Source organism: Antechinus flavipes, chromosome 2 (assembly GCF_016432865.1).
Source record: "Antechinus flavipes isolate AdamAnt ecotype Samford, QLD, Australia chromosome 2, AdamAnt_v2, whole genome shotgun sequence".
In the NCBI taxonomy this organism is placed as follows: Eukaryota; Metazoa; Chordata; class Mammalia; order Dasyuromorphia; family Dasyuridae; genus Antechinus; species Antechinus flavipes.
The window spans coordinates 228,245,414-228,258,599 of record NC_067399.1 but is presented as its reverse complement, the minus strand read 5'-3'; the positions used below and the strand labels follow the sequence as shown (position 1 = coordinate 228,258,599).

At 39.3% G+C, this 13,186-nt stretch overlaps 1 protein-coding gene across 3 annotated transcripts in view; it reads right to left on the bottom strand.

Annotated features, from left to right (window-relative positions):
- Window positions 1-150: 150 nt before the first annotated feature.
- Window positions 151-13,186, bottom strand: part of PTK2B (protein tyrosine kinase 2 beta) — a 167,111-nt gene continuing 154,075 nt past the window's right edge. For 2 of the 3 annotated variants that reach the window (XM_051976381.1, XM_051976383.1), the window contains 8 exons: window positions 11,903-12,028; window positions 9,227-9,373; window positions 7,284-7,319; window positions 6,396-6,420; window positions 4,913-4,968; window positions 2,973-3,110; window positions 2,061-2,141; window positions 151-1,289 (listed from right to left, as the gene is read on the bottom strand). In XM_051976381.1, coding sequence (XP_051832341.1) covers window positions 1,074-1,289; window positions 2,061-2,141; window positions 2,973-3,110; window positions 4,913-4,968; window positions 6,396-6,420; window positions 7,284-7,319; window positions 9,227-9,373; window positions 11,903-12,028 — 825 coding nt within the window. In that variant the 3' untranslated portion in view covers window positions 151-1,073. The remainder of the gene's footprint in view (window positions 1,290-2,060; window positions 2,142-2,972; window positions 3,111-4,912; window positions 4,969-6,395; window positions 6,421-7,283; window positions 7,320-9,226; window positions 9,374-11,902; window positions 12,029-13,186) is intronic. The other variant, XM_051976382.1, reaches the window with a different exon arrangement.

The following is a 13,186-nucleotide window of genomic DNA, read 5'->3' as shown; positions in this document are numbered from 1 at the left end:
AAGAAAGAAAGAAAGAAAGAAAGAAGAAAGAAAGAAAGAAAGAAAGAAAGAAAGAAAGAAAGAAAAAAGAAAGAAAGAAAGAAAGAAAGAAAGAAAGAAAGAAAGAAAGAAAGAGTGGGAGGGAGAAAAAGGAAGGAGGGGGAAAGGGAGAGAAAATGAAAGGAAATAAAGAAGAGAAGGTGGGAGAAAGAAAGAGATGGACAGATGGGAAAAGGAAGAAAAAAGGGAGGTGAGAGGGAAGAAAAGTAAATTATGGCCAGAATTCCTGCTCTGGCTTCCTTCTTCTCCCACCTTCCACATCCAGTGCTTGTATCATTCACTCTAACAGTCTCCTTTCCCCTTCAGACTCTTCTTTGCTTGCTCTGAGTCCCTCTTAGTAAGGGACATTTCTAGCTGAGATGGATGGCAGTCAGTACAGACCAGTCCACACATTAAATAAACCCCTTTCTCTATACACTATACAAGAATATCAGTTCAGTCTGCACCCTTGCAAGGCCAGTCCCTAGAACAGGGCTCCCCTGCTTCTTTACTCCATCTGGTACCTCTGCTGTCCCTGGATTTCTTCAGGGAATCACTAATTGATCACAGAAAAATAAGAATGAACAGCTTAACTCCAGCCCCTGCCTGCGGTGTCCATGCATGAAGCCAGGGCAGCTTCTACAGGCACTGGGGATCCACTGATACACACTATATAAAAGAAGGGGGGTAGCTGGGAAGGATAGGCTGAGGATGGGGTAAGGGCCACAGGAGCAATTACCCTCAAGCTCCCCTTGCTATCATCCCAGCTTCTGTAGTCCAGTGTTCTGTATATACAAATGCCTTCTTGGCTTAACAGTCTGTGAGGTGTGGGGAGCCCTTATCTGGCTGGGGCTGATGGAACAGGGGTCAGGAAAAGGGGAAGAAATCGTGCAAAATGGACCCCAGGTCAGCCCCCTAAGAAAATAAACGTAACTAGAGGCAAGACAGGAAGTAGGGGAAGGGGGATGCATGACACAAAAGTTGGAAGTGGGGTCACATGGGCTGGGGAGCCGCCCTATCCAAGACCGGTGCCTCTTGAGGACGCTGTCGGCCATTCACTCGGCTGGGGGACGGGCCAGATTGGCGACCATTTTGGCCTGGTCCACAGCATCCAGAAGGTTCTTGGCGTCCACGGCCAGGGTGTGGGAAGCTGTGAGCATCTGACGCTTACATTCTTCACTCAGCGAAGTCACTGCATTCTGTTGCGCCAGACGCATCTTATTGATTAATTCTGCTAGGTCTTTGTTCAGCAGTTTCTGTGTCCCCTCAATCTGCAGAGAGTTAAAAAGAAAAATCTAGAGTTTGGAAAGCTGAGTGATGGGAGGCTAGAAAGACAAAATCCCTGTTAAATCTCCATCTCCACACTTGTCCAATAATAATCATGGAATCATAGACCTAGATGAAGAATTGACCTCAAAGAATACTTAGACAATCCCCTCATTTGATAGTCTGTATGTAAGGAACCTGAAGTCTGAGAAAGTTAAATGGATTGCTAAGATCACTCAGGTAGTATCAGAGGCAAGGTCTCCCTGAGTCCTAGTACAGTGCTCTATCCATTACTCTATCCACACTGATTTTTTAACATCCTCCACAATCACTATATCCCAGTCACCAGCCTGGTAACTGAAGCTTCTGTCTTGGATACACAGGCAAACAGACATCAAATGTCTATAGACAAATGGGTCTTTAGCTGCAGAGCTGGAAGAGATCTCAGAGATAGCAAATCCAAACCTTTACAGGTTTATTTACAGATAAGGAGAGAGGGGCCCAGAGAGAGGAAAGAACTTATAGATTGGCTACTAGAAAAACTTTTCTCAGATTATTAGTCCCTAGAGAGCATACAACACCTGCAGCCTCCACCTCTGTCTCTGTACCACTGCCCTCCTAGGATGCTCCAGACAGACCTGCCCCAGGGGAGCATGGAGGAGGAATAAAGCAAGCTAATAGAGTCCTCCTGAGTCTTTCTTTGAAAATAACACATCCCAGGACAGGGGAAGACTAAACGGCAAAGTGTGCAGTCCAGTCAGATCCAGGAAACTTACTTCTGTTCGTGAAGCCAAAGGTAGGGTGGGCAGCAGGTCATCCACACTTCCAATCAGTTTCCGCAGGGTTAGACCAACATTCTATGGAAAGAAATTTCCCCACATGAAGGTAGAATACCCCACCAGTCATAGTCCAAGGACTTACTTACCCTAAGAGTCATCTTGGGGAAAAACAAAGGCTCTTGGTAGAATGTTAATTCTTTGAGGGAAAAAATGGTTTTGTCTTTTCATCCCTTGTCCCTAGTATGGAGCCTGGCATATAGGAGCATACTTCCCCTGAGATCACCAACACCTGGGATGGGGGTAGGGAGTTGCTTTGCTCCCAGAATGGTCCTCTGGCCCACTGCCACATACCTTGTAGTATTCCCTGCTCCACAGGAGACTGCCCTCACGGGTTCCACCCTTGTCCCTCAGCCTACCTTCTCCAAACCTACAATACTTGACCTTTGTTAGCCATTCACTCTCCTTCTTCCTTCTTCTAAGGCCTTGGGATCACCCAATACTTATGCCCTCCTCAACTAAATTTGCCTTGGGTGCTAGAATTCCTGTCTATGCTTGTTGGACTAGACTAGAATGGGTTGAGATAGTATCTCTTCAGTAGCAATACTGGAAAATGTATATCCAGCAAATCCTCTTGGGTGGCAGTTCCAGAGATAAATGACTAGAAAGTTAGTGCTCTCTAAATCCTTCTTTCTGAAATCTCACAGAGAGCTTTGTTTCTATCTCTCCTATTCGCTAATGTGTATTCTGGCCATTTGTCTGTCTGTCCCCATCCTTACTAGGGCAAAAGTTCCTTGAGAGCAAAGGGCTGTCTTTGCATGTGCCAGAGGGCATGTATAGTGAGTACTTTCATTAAAAAGTACTGCTCTTGTTAACCCACACTTTGCCCTGTTTCCCCTTTTGGTTTCCCACCTTCACCACAACAACATAGCCTTCGGGGGGCAGCTGGCTGAGTTCATTTTTGAGGTCCAGAACAGCTCGAACCAGCTCCATGACGTTGATGTACACCATGTCATCTGTCCTGTCCAGATTGGCTGTTGGCAGGATTGACTGAGGAGAAGAAGTCAGAAAGAAATGAAGAAAGGATATCTTTGAGAAAAGATGGTGTTTGAACCCAAAGGAAAGCAGAGGCAGGAAGGCTCAAAAGCCAAATGGAGCTGTCTCAACATCACTCTGCCTTTTGTCCCTGCATGAGTTTTAATAATTATACTTCCAGGCTCTAACCTCCTTGTTCTTCCTACACTACTCTTCTGGGACACCTTAGACCTAATGTTCCTAAGCCCAGATTATATGGTCTTTCCTAGCCTCTAGTTCTGTCCCCCAGTAGATTTCTGGCTTTGATCTTTGAACTGATCTAATGATGGCTCATTCCATTACTGGAATGGTGAATTATGCACTGACCCTGGCAGTCCCTATTTTCTACCATTTTAATTGTTCTAATAATCCCCATACAAAGCTGACCTCCTCCCTAACCAAAAGAAGGATAGGACATATATATCTCCCTCAGGGGATATTGCATCTTCCTTGGACAAAATCAGGCTCAGACTAATAGTATTATGAATAATAATAGCAACAACTAACATTCATAGTGTTTTAAGGTTTGCAAAGCACTTTCTTGTTCTCTAAATATACATACATATGTTTATATACATATATATGTGTGTGTATGTGTGTATAAATGTCATTTCATCATTACAACAACTCTTTAAGAGAGATGCTATTTCTCATTTCACAGATGAGGAAAATAAAGTTAAAAGGTTAAATCATTTGCCAGGCTCACACAGGTAGTAAGTATCTGAGTTAGACTGAAATTCAGGTCCTCCTTACTCTCAAGTCCAATACTCTATTACTGTACCATCTAGTTACCTAGAATTCATTGTGCATTAAGTTTTTATTCCAGATTTAAAGACTGTTATTTTGTTGTTGTTCAGTCATTTTAATTGTGTCTGACATGACCCCATTTGGGGTTTTCTTGGCAGAGATACAGGAGTGGTTTGCCATTTCCTTCTTCAACTCATTTTATAGACAAGGAAACTGAGGCAAAAAGTTAAGTGACTTGCCCAGGATTATGCAACTATTAAGCATCTTAGGCCATATTTGAACTCAGGAAGAAATTGGTAGAGAGATTTTTTTTGGTACAAGGTATCCTTTCACCACTGATCTTCTAGACAGAAAAATTACTATCTCCTTGTGCAGATAATGGATGAAAAAAGAGGAAGGTTCAGGAAAAAGGTCTTATTTTTCTCACTATCATCTCCCTGGTCAATCATTATTGCTTAGTAACAAATGCCTGGTTCAATCATCTCCCCTGATGAAAAAAAAAAAAAAGGTGTTGTGGGAGGAGAAGGGGGAAAGTGTTGTGGTATAAGGGAAAAAACATTGGGCTGAGAACATAAAGACCTGGGTTCAAATTGTGTCATTTAGTATCTGTATAACATTGGGCAATTCACAACATCTATGGATCTTAGTTGAGGACATCTACAAAATGAGGAGGTTGGATTAGATGGTCCTTTGTAGCTTTGAATCATAAAATATGTAAAAAATTATAGACAAAAATGAACTGAAAATTATTTTAAATGCTGAAAAGTTTTTTCTAAAATTACACTTTAAAATTAATGCATTAAAAATGAGGCATCTGTTCCTATAAATTTCAATAAGGTTTGCCAATTTTTGAGACTTGTCAGTATGATCTCCCTAGGACTAAATTCCCTCATCTGTAAGACATGGGGACTGAATTTGATTATTTCTAAAACTAGACTGTGATTAGATTGGACTAGAAAAGTGTAAGTTCTAAGTTCCTTCCAGATCGGGTCCCCCAAGGTAGTTTACCAACTATTGTTAAACTCACCCACCTGAGCTCCCAGTCGTGGTGGCTTCTGAGGAGGCCCTGTGAACTCAGCTGTGAGCACAACAAGAGAAAAGGAGAAATAAATGGGGAGCAAGTCCTATCATCCACACTCTATTTTAGTCTAGAAATTCTTTTTTTCACTTCAGTTAACTCAAGAACCTTTCCCCTATTTAAATTCTAGAAAAGTCAAGGAAAAACACCCATGTGATCCAAACGAGGAAAACAGCATAAAATAGTCAGACCTCTTAACTTGGAAAAACATGATTTCTCTGACTCCAACCCAGCCCTTTCCCACATGCATGCTCCCTGAATGTTTCCATCTAGAAAAGGTGGAGTTTTGATCTTTGATTCTTCTAAGATTTAATATATAAGTCTGATTTCTAGTTGTATTCTGAACTCTGGTGAAAGTTAAGCAGTCTGTACCATTTTACTCTTGATTTTCCTCTATTTTCTACACAGGTTCAGATGATGTGAGGGAAAGAAAGGAGAGACTAATTCTATTTCCTAATCTGTAGCCAGGAAACCCGAAGTCCCCCATACTTCCCACTTCCTTCTCTCCCATACTCCATGGATATGTAAGAGCATGATCAGGGGCAAGCAGAACATAGATCATTCCTTAACCTTCACTAACCTGGTAGTGAAAAATAAGTGTGATAAGAGAAAGGCTATGACATAATGAGAGATAGATAGAGACAAAGAAAGGGAAGAATAGAGAGAAGGAGGTGAAAAGAGGAAGACAGAGGAAATATATACACATCTATAGACATACATACATATATATATGATACATATATATATGATAGAGAGAGAGAGAGAGAGAGAGAGAGAGAGAGAGAGAGAGAGAGAGAGAGAGAGAGAAAGGGAAGAAAGGAAGAGGAAGGAAAGAAGGGAGGAAAGGTGGGAGGAAGAGAGAGTAAGGAAGAGGAAAAGAGAGGGAGAAACAGAGATAACACAGAGAGAGACAGAGGCAGAAATACAGAAAGACTAAGAGTCAAACAAAAATGGAGGGAGAGAGAGAGAGGAAAGAAAGGAAGAAAGGAAAGAAGAAGGAAGGGACAGAGTCAGAAAAACAGAAAAAAGAGGTGAGAAGAAAAGAAGGAGAAAGAAAAGAAGAGGAGGAAAAATCATAGATAAATGGAAAGAATACCGAGAGAGAAATAAATATCAGAACATAGGACTCAATAAGAGAAGGGAATTTAGGAAGATATAGGTAAGTGGGTAAGTGGGATAGAAGACATAAGAAAGATGAGTGGGAAATAATGGACGAAGATGAACTAAAAATTACTTCAAATACAGACAAAATTTTCTAAAATTATACTTTAAAAATAATGTATTAAAAACAAAGGAGCCACTATTTCTATAAATATCAATGAGGTCTGCTAATTTTTTTGAAACTAGTCACTAGTAAGACCATCACGCTGACATGAGGCACCAGAAAGGGCAGACTTCATTAAGAAGTTAATAGTCAGATTAGAGGAAAAACTTACTATAGCCAGCTTCCTTCTCCGGGGTCTACAGGAAAGAAAAAGAAAATCAGTGTTGTAAGCATGACTGAGAAAATCATGCTTCCTTCCCTGTCTCCTTTTCCTAGAAATGGGAACAGTTCTGACCACAGACCAAGAGAGAATTCTAGGGAGCCAAGCAGTGATTGCTCTCTGATCACATGCAGCTCATGGCCTCTAAGGTCTGCTGGAATTTTAAATACAAAGATCTCAACACATATCTGTTGAATTGAAAGCTAAGCATCTCTGAGACAGAACAGTAAGAATTCTAGATTACATATTCTATTCAACAAATATTTGTTGAGGACCTACTATATGCAAACTCACTATATTTATCACTGGAGATATGAAGATGAAAAATGACCCACAGTCCCTGCCCTTGGAACCCTTATTCTGAAAAATGTGATGAAGGGAAAAAAATATTTTCAATCAAGAGCCTGTGTGTATATGTGCACAAATGTAAATTTTGTTCATTCATTGTTTATATATTTATATATGTAGATCTTGTGCCCCTCAATAGACTACAAGTTGCTTAAAAGTGTTTTAACTTTTGTTTTGTGACTCTATTGTCTAATATAAGAACTGGTACCTAATAAATGCTTAATAAATGCATGTTCTTTGATTGGGGAAAGTCAGGGAAATTTCTTAGAGGAAGTTTTCTATCAGGTGGGCCTTGAAAGGAGATTTGGAATTAAAAGAAGAATCTTTTGCTCTATTAAGGGAATAGATATTGCATTGTTAAGCTTGGAAAGGGAAGTGTTGTTAGCTCTCTGTGCTTGGGCTAACAGAACCACTGGATTAAACTTCTGGGTTATAGCACACATGATCTTGGTCTTGAATTTGGGTAGCAAGGGCCCTGGGCTTGTCACTTACCAATGGAGACTTATCATTCATGTACAACATAGGGTCCTAGAAAAGAGAACCAAAGAAAAGATTTCAGACCTTTAATTTATTTGAGTGAAAGATGTAATCTTTTATGAAGTATGAGGAAGCAAACTGGCATTGGATTGAATTGATTTTTTATTAATTTTTTTAGGTGATGGATATAACTACAATAGAATCTTTTATGAGGTCTATTTAGCCCTCCCCTTAGAAGGAAAAAGACATGGTTGCTTAAGGATTACAATGTTCTACAATGAGTAGAACAGCAAAAACCTGAGGTCTCTTGATTGGTCAAGAATGAGTTTTGAAATGGAAGTAAACAGATGAGTCACTAAGCCGGCCCATCCCATTCAGGTAGAAGGTATTCTAGAGCAAAAGGTGTCTTTCTTGATTGGGGGGCCAAGGGAGTAGAAGGGAGTAACATCCTAGAGAGGAATTGCTAGGCCTGTAGAATCTTATACCTAGACTTGGAGACTTTAGATAGAGAACAGTTTAGAAATTTTGGACTGAAATCATTTATTTTACATATACCCATATATATTCATATATACATACATATACACTCCCTGATACACTGTCATTATTATTCCTATATATATCTTTCTTTTTCCTTATGAATAAATTCAAGAAAGCACCCACTTCTGGGTTAGGGTGTGTGAGAGCTGAATTAAAACAGGAAAGTCAGAAGTGATAGAACATAGTATCAAGACACATGGGCAGCAGTAGCAGAAGAGGAAAAAGTAAGCCAAGATTAGTGTGGGAATGCTTAGGAATATGAACCTAGGTAGACCAAAAGGCTACAAGTAGCTTAGCAAAGTCACTAGCTCAGGAATGAGAGTGAAACACTAAACATTAGGCAATGATGTATTATAATGGATATAATAGATGGTTGACTTGAAAGTTAGAAAGTATCTAGTTCAAATTCCAGTAATAAAAATAAGCTAACATTTATATATGATTTTAAAGCTTGGAAAGCACTTTTCATATATTATTTCACTAGATTCCCAGTACGACCCTGTGATTTAAATGCTGGCATTATCACTGGGTAATCTGAGTGTAATTTTACTCATTTTAAAAATGAGGAAAATGAAACTAAAAGAGGTAAGTTGACATGCTCAGCATCACACAACTACTAAGTGTCTGAGGCAAGATTTGAACTCACATATTTCTAACTCCAAGTCAGAGCCCTACTATGTTACCTAGTTACTATTATAAATAATTAAAAGGAGAGGAGGGGGAGAGGAGAAGGAGGAGGAAGAGGAGAAGTAGAAAAAGAAGAGGAAGAGGAGATGAAGGAGAGGAAAAGAGAAGTGAGTCCTGGATTGGCAATCCAAAAGTTTTAGTTTTAGTTTTCACTCTGATAGCTAATAACTGGATGACCTCAGGCAAAGCACTTCATATCTCTAGATTTAAGTTTCCTCTTCTGTAAAATGAGGGTATCCTTGACTCCCAGAAGAGATGAGGAACTATGTATCCCCCCTTCTTTGGCAAAGTTAGGGACAATGAGTATGGAACATGGTAAAAGCTGATGAATACTGAATTTTTTTGGCAGGTTTTTTAAAATATTTTTTTTTTCTTTCTTGAAAGACAGTTTGCTGGAGAAGAGGTGAAGGCATACCTGACAATGACTGTGATCCAAAAACAAAAAATGACAGTAAAACTTTTTTTAAAATTAAAAAAAATAACTATAGGAATCGAACTATATAGATTCTGAGGTTTTTCTCAGCCTTGTCACACTACAATTCTATAATTTGATTTGATATTTCTCCCCTCCTCTAGGCTCTCCGAAGCCATTTAAAACCTATTATTGGGTAGAAAGTCAGATCAAATGATTTCTAAGACTTCTTCCAACTCTGATTCTATGACTTTTTTTAAAAATATGAGAAGCTCCTTAGAAGTCTTAAAGGACAATTCCCATTTCAATTTCTACTCACCAAGGACTTCTCCTCCTGCCTGAGCCATTGATAATCTTCCACCATCTGCTTCTGTTGCTTGTCCAAGATCTGACGCATCTTTGCTCTCTCAGCTTCCCATAGCTGCTGGGCCTCCTCTCGGCTACTGGGGCGGACAAAGTCCTCTTCCTGAGGTGTCCAAAAGGAGAGAAAAATGGATTCTGAGACCCAGTCGTCAGGCCTGATAAAGGGCAGCCTCAGGATGGGCACCACAGAGCTATAAGCTACAGACTTGGTAGAAAGCCTTGGTCTAGGTAAAGGAGCAAAATGAGGGGAACATGGCAAGTCCTCCCTCACCAAGAGGCACCACTTTTACCCCAGATAATTGGAGACTACTTTGTCTTTATTTGCTTTAGGGTTATTAATAGTTGGACCACAGATACATACCTATTATTAGTATTCTGGAAATCACATATTTACATGTGTAGTTGTGATAGCATTAGGAAACTAGCATCAAGGAACACTATAACCCATATTCAGATAGTTATATGTTGTCTTATTGAAATTTGCATCATTACCTTAAAGTGAGTGTTCCGCTTGATATTGTAATTTAATGAGTGAAAGCACTATATAAACATCAGCTTATTATCATTAAACGTGTAACATATCAGATTCCTTGCTGTCTTGGGGAGGAGGGGTGTAAAGGAGGGAGAGAAAAAATATTGGAACAAAATGTTGAAAATTATCTTTCCATGTATTTGGAAAATAAAATATTATTGAAAATTTTTAAAAATAAAATAAAAGGGCAAGATGATTTCCATTTGGACACCAGGCTTGTAATTCCAGTGGTAACTTAAGGGACCCTTATTAATGCTTTCATAATATTAATACTAGGCTCCTACAGGTCATGGATAATTGAGAAGTAGAAATAGTATACAATCTGCCAAATAATGTATTTTTCCATAAAAATAGAATTTTTTATTAAAACAAAAGCATTACTTAATTAAAACCTCAAAATAAATTTATAAATTAAGATATGTAATATAGAGCAAGATTTCAAAACAAACAAACAATAATTAAGTTCAAGTTAAACACTTTCTCCTAGGCATAATTAACTGAAGTATTGCTCAATTTAATTCAATCCTGATTTAATTTTCAATCATTTACAGTGCTTCATACCTGTTCACAACTCAGTTTCTTAGGGGGGAAAATAGCTAAAATGTGTAGTTCATTGAAAAGACTTGTAAGAACCCATCTCCTCTCCATTCCCCACCTGTCAACCTTTTTTTAAAGTCCAAAACTGGGTTCTCATTTCTGATAATTTTATTTGTCAAATAGCACATCAGGACCCATTTCCTTTAACAGAAAGTATAGTCAATCGTCCCCTCTTGACTTTTATCACCTTTATGTAAGATGAAGGACCCTGCCAATCAAGAAGAGGTTTTTCTAACAGACAAGACTTCCTTCTTTTCCCTTTGAGCTCCCTATTACCATTCAAGTCCTTTTGAACAGAATACTCAAGATTACATGTGAACTAGCCTAGCTGTGAATGGGATGGCTCTCAGCCTGAGTCCTACTTGAGCACTCTCCTGTCTTTGATGTTACCAGCTTCTGTTTCGTATTCTCTTGATCCCTTTGAAAAGTTATCCTAACCTGATTCCTGGTATGATTGCCTCCAGAGGCATATTTAGATTTCTCTGTTACTGCTTCTGAAATAATATGCTCTGGAGTTTCCCTTAGAATCTGGACTTAGTACCTCCCTCCACATCCTAACTTTTCCCTGACCCCACCCTCACCCCAGATATCTCCCAATTCTTTTTGAACAAAAGTCAGTGGGAGAGCAAACTCTTTTCACAGGAATTTTGCTAGAATCTATCTACAAACACTTTGGAAAGAGCAAGACTATTTTTATCATTTGTTTGTTCTAGATCAAGAACTGTTTGTCCCATTTATAAGGCAGCTAATATGTCCTTTTGGGAGTTATTAGTTATATATTTTAAATTACCCTTAGATGTCTAGATACAATGTGAGGGGTTAGACTACATCACATCCATAGACCCTTTCATTCCATGGATCTATGAAAAACATCTGCAAGAACTTATATAACACAAGCATGTTCAAAGGAGCAGCTTATAACCAATATGTTCCTAAAGAAAAGTGACAGAAGAGTTACTTTTCCTGTTAGGCAAAGTACAGAGCCCTGTTAGGCTCTGCCAAATGATACTGCTATTTAAGAAACCAGCATTCCCAATGGCCCCTCCACAAATAGTACTGCTTGCAAGCAAGAGATAGCAGACCCAAAGAAATAGTTGTTTGAACTTAGCAGAAGATAACCAATGGAAAGAAGTGAGAGAGGGTTTCCCCTTGGGGCAAAGGAGAACAGCTATTTTGAGATCAGTTCTTGACTTACCTGGTTTTTATTGCTCACTGAACCTATACCATTCCTTCACTTTCATGTCACTGAGACACAAAATGATGAAAGAATGGTATCTGACTGGCCACATCAGAGGGAATGTCCCTGAGAAAAGCCGGCTCCTATCCTAGATTCCAGTACTCATACTAACTAGAAGGTGCTTTCAAAAGGAACCTCCAGCCCAGTTAGTGCTCTGGGCAATCCCTGGAGTGAAGGGCTTCAGTGGGAACTCATGGGAATCATAAAACTTCCTGCGAGTTATATCTTCATCAAAAGCCAAGTCCCAGCATGCAGATAGTTCTTACCCTCATGCTGTGACGTTTGAAGACATTGTGCCGGTGGAGAGGTGGGGTATGTAAAGAATTAACTGGTGATGGATACTCAATGGGGCTGGTGAGCGTAGGCGAGCTGGCACATAGACCCTCTGGTACCTGTTTGAGAAAGCAAAGCGGCAGGAGGCACAGGGACAAAGCAAGCAAACATAACAGAGTTAGCAGCAACACATATGCACACACACACACACACACACACACACACACACACACACACACCAACGCAAGCCAAAAGGAAACACCAGGACAATTCTCAAGAAGGACTTCATCCCACAAAGCCAAGAAAGAACTCTTTTCGATGACCCAGCACTTCAGAAATAGATAAGAGCTAGAACCTAGAAAGTGTATCCGAGTTCCAGGTGTAACCCTCCTCACTAACTTTTTCATAGAATTGCAAATGCAACATCATCTCTGTCTCTCCCTAGTCAAAGAACAGAAAAACCTAATGCTGCTGCTTTCCTTCTTCAGAAGACTCTGTACATAGAGGTATGACTACCCTCAAAATGTTGCAGATTCAATGAAATACTGCCTATATTCTCAGCACTCCTGAGAAGTAGATTTTCTTCATTCTCCAGGTGCAGAAGTCTTTATCCAACCTGGTAAATCAAGTCTGTTCAGGTACAAAGTAAAACTTGATTCAGGATTTCAAACATCAAAAACCAGCTTTAAAAATAGACATAATTTTTTTTAATTTGACAAAATTTTTGTCTTGATAATTTTATTTATTTTTAAGGCATAAAATAATGGAAAGAACATTAAGTTTTAGAAACGGAGAACCCAATTTCAAATCCTACTAATACTTATTAGAGCTTGAACAAAGTTATTTCAATTTTTTCTGTTTCTCCATTTGAAAAATTAGAACATAACTAGATGAGCTCTCAGGTACAAAATTTTGATTCTTTTATTTCCCACTGTAAATTAATAAAATGGCACTTTTGATTTATGAATCAGTTTCTTGGAGGCACACAGGAGTAGTGGGAAGAAGGCTACATTGTGAGTTAAAGCGTCTTAGGGTCAAATTCCAGCTGAGCTGCCTACTTTCTGTGCCTGTGTGGCCTTGAGCAATTTGATTCAATTCAATGGGCATTTATAAAGAGACTACTTTGTACCCGGCACTATGCCAGTACTGGGAAGCCATTGTTACAAAGGCAAAGAAATGAAACAGTGAGTGTCCTTGAGAACCTTACATTTAAACGGGAGTAAAACAACATATTCACTTCTTTGGGCCTCAGTGAGTTTCTCCAATTATAAAATGAG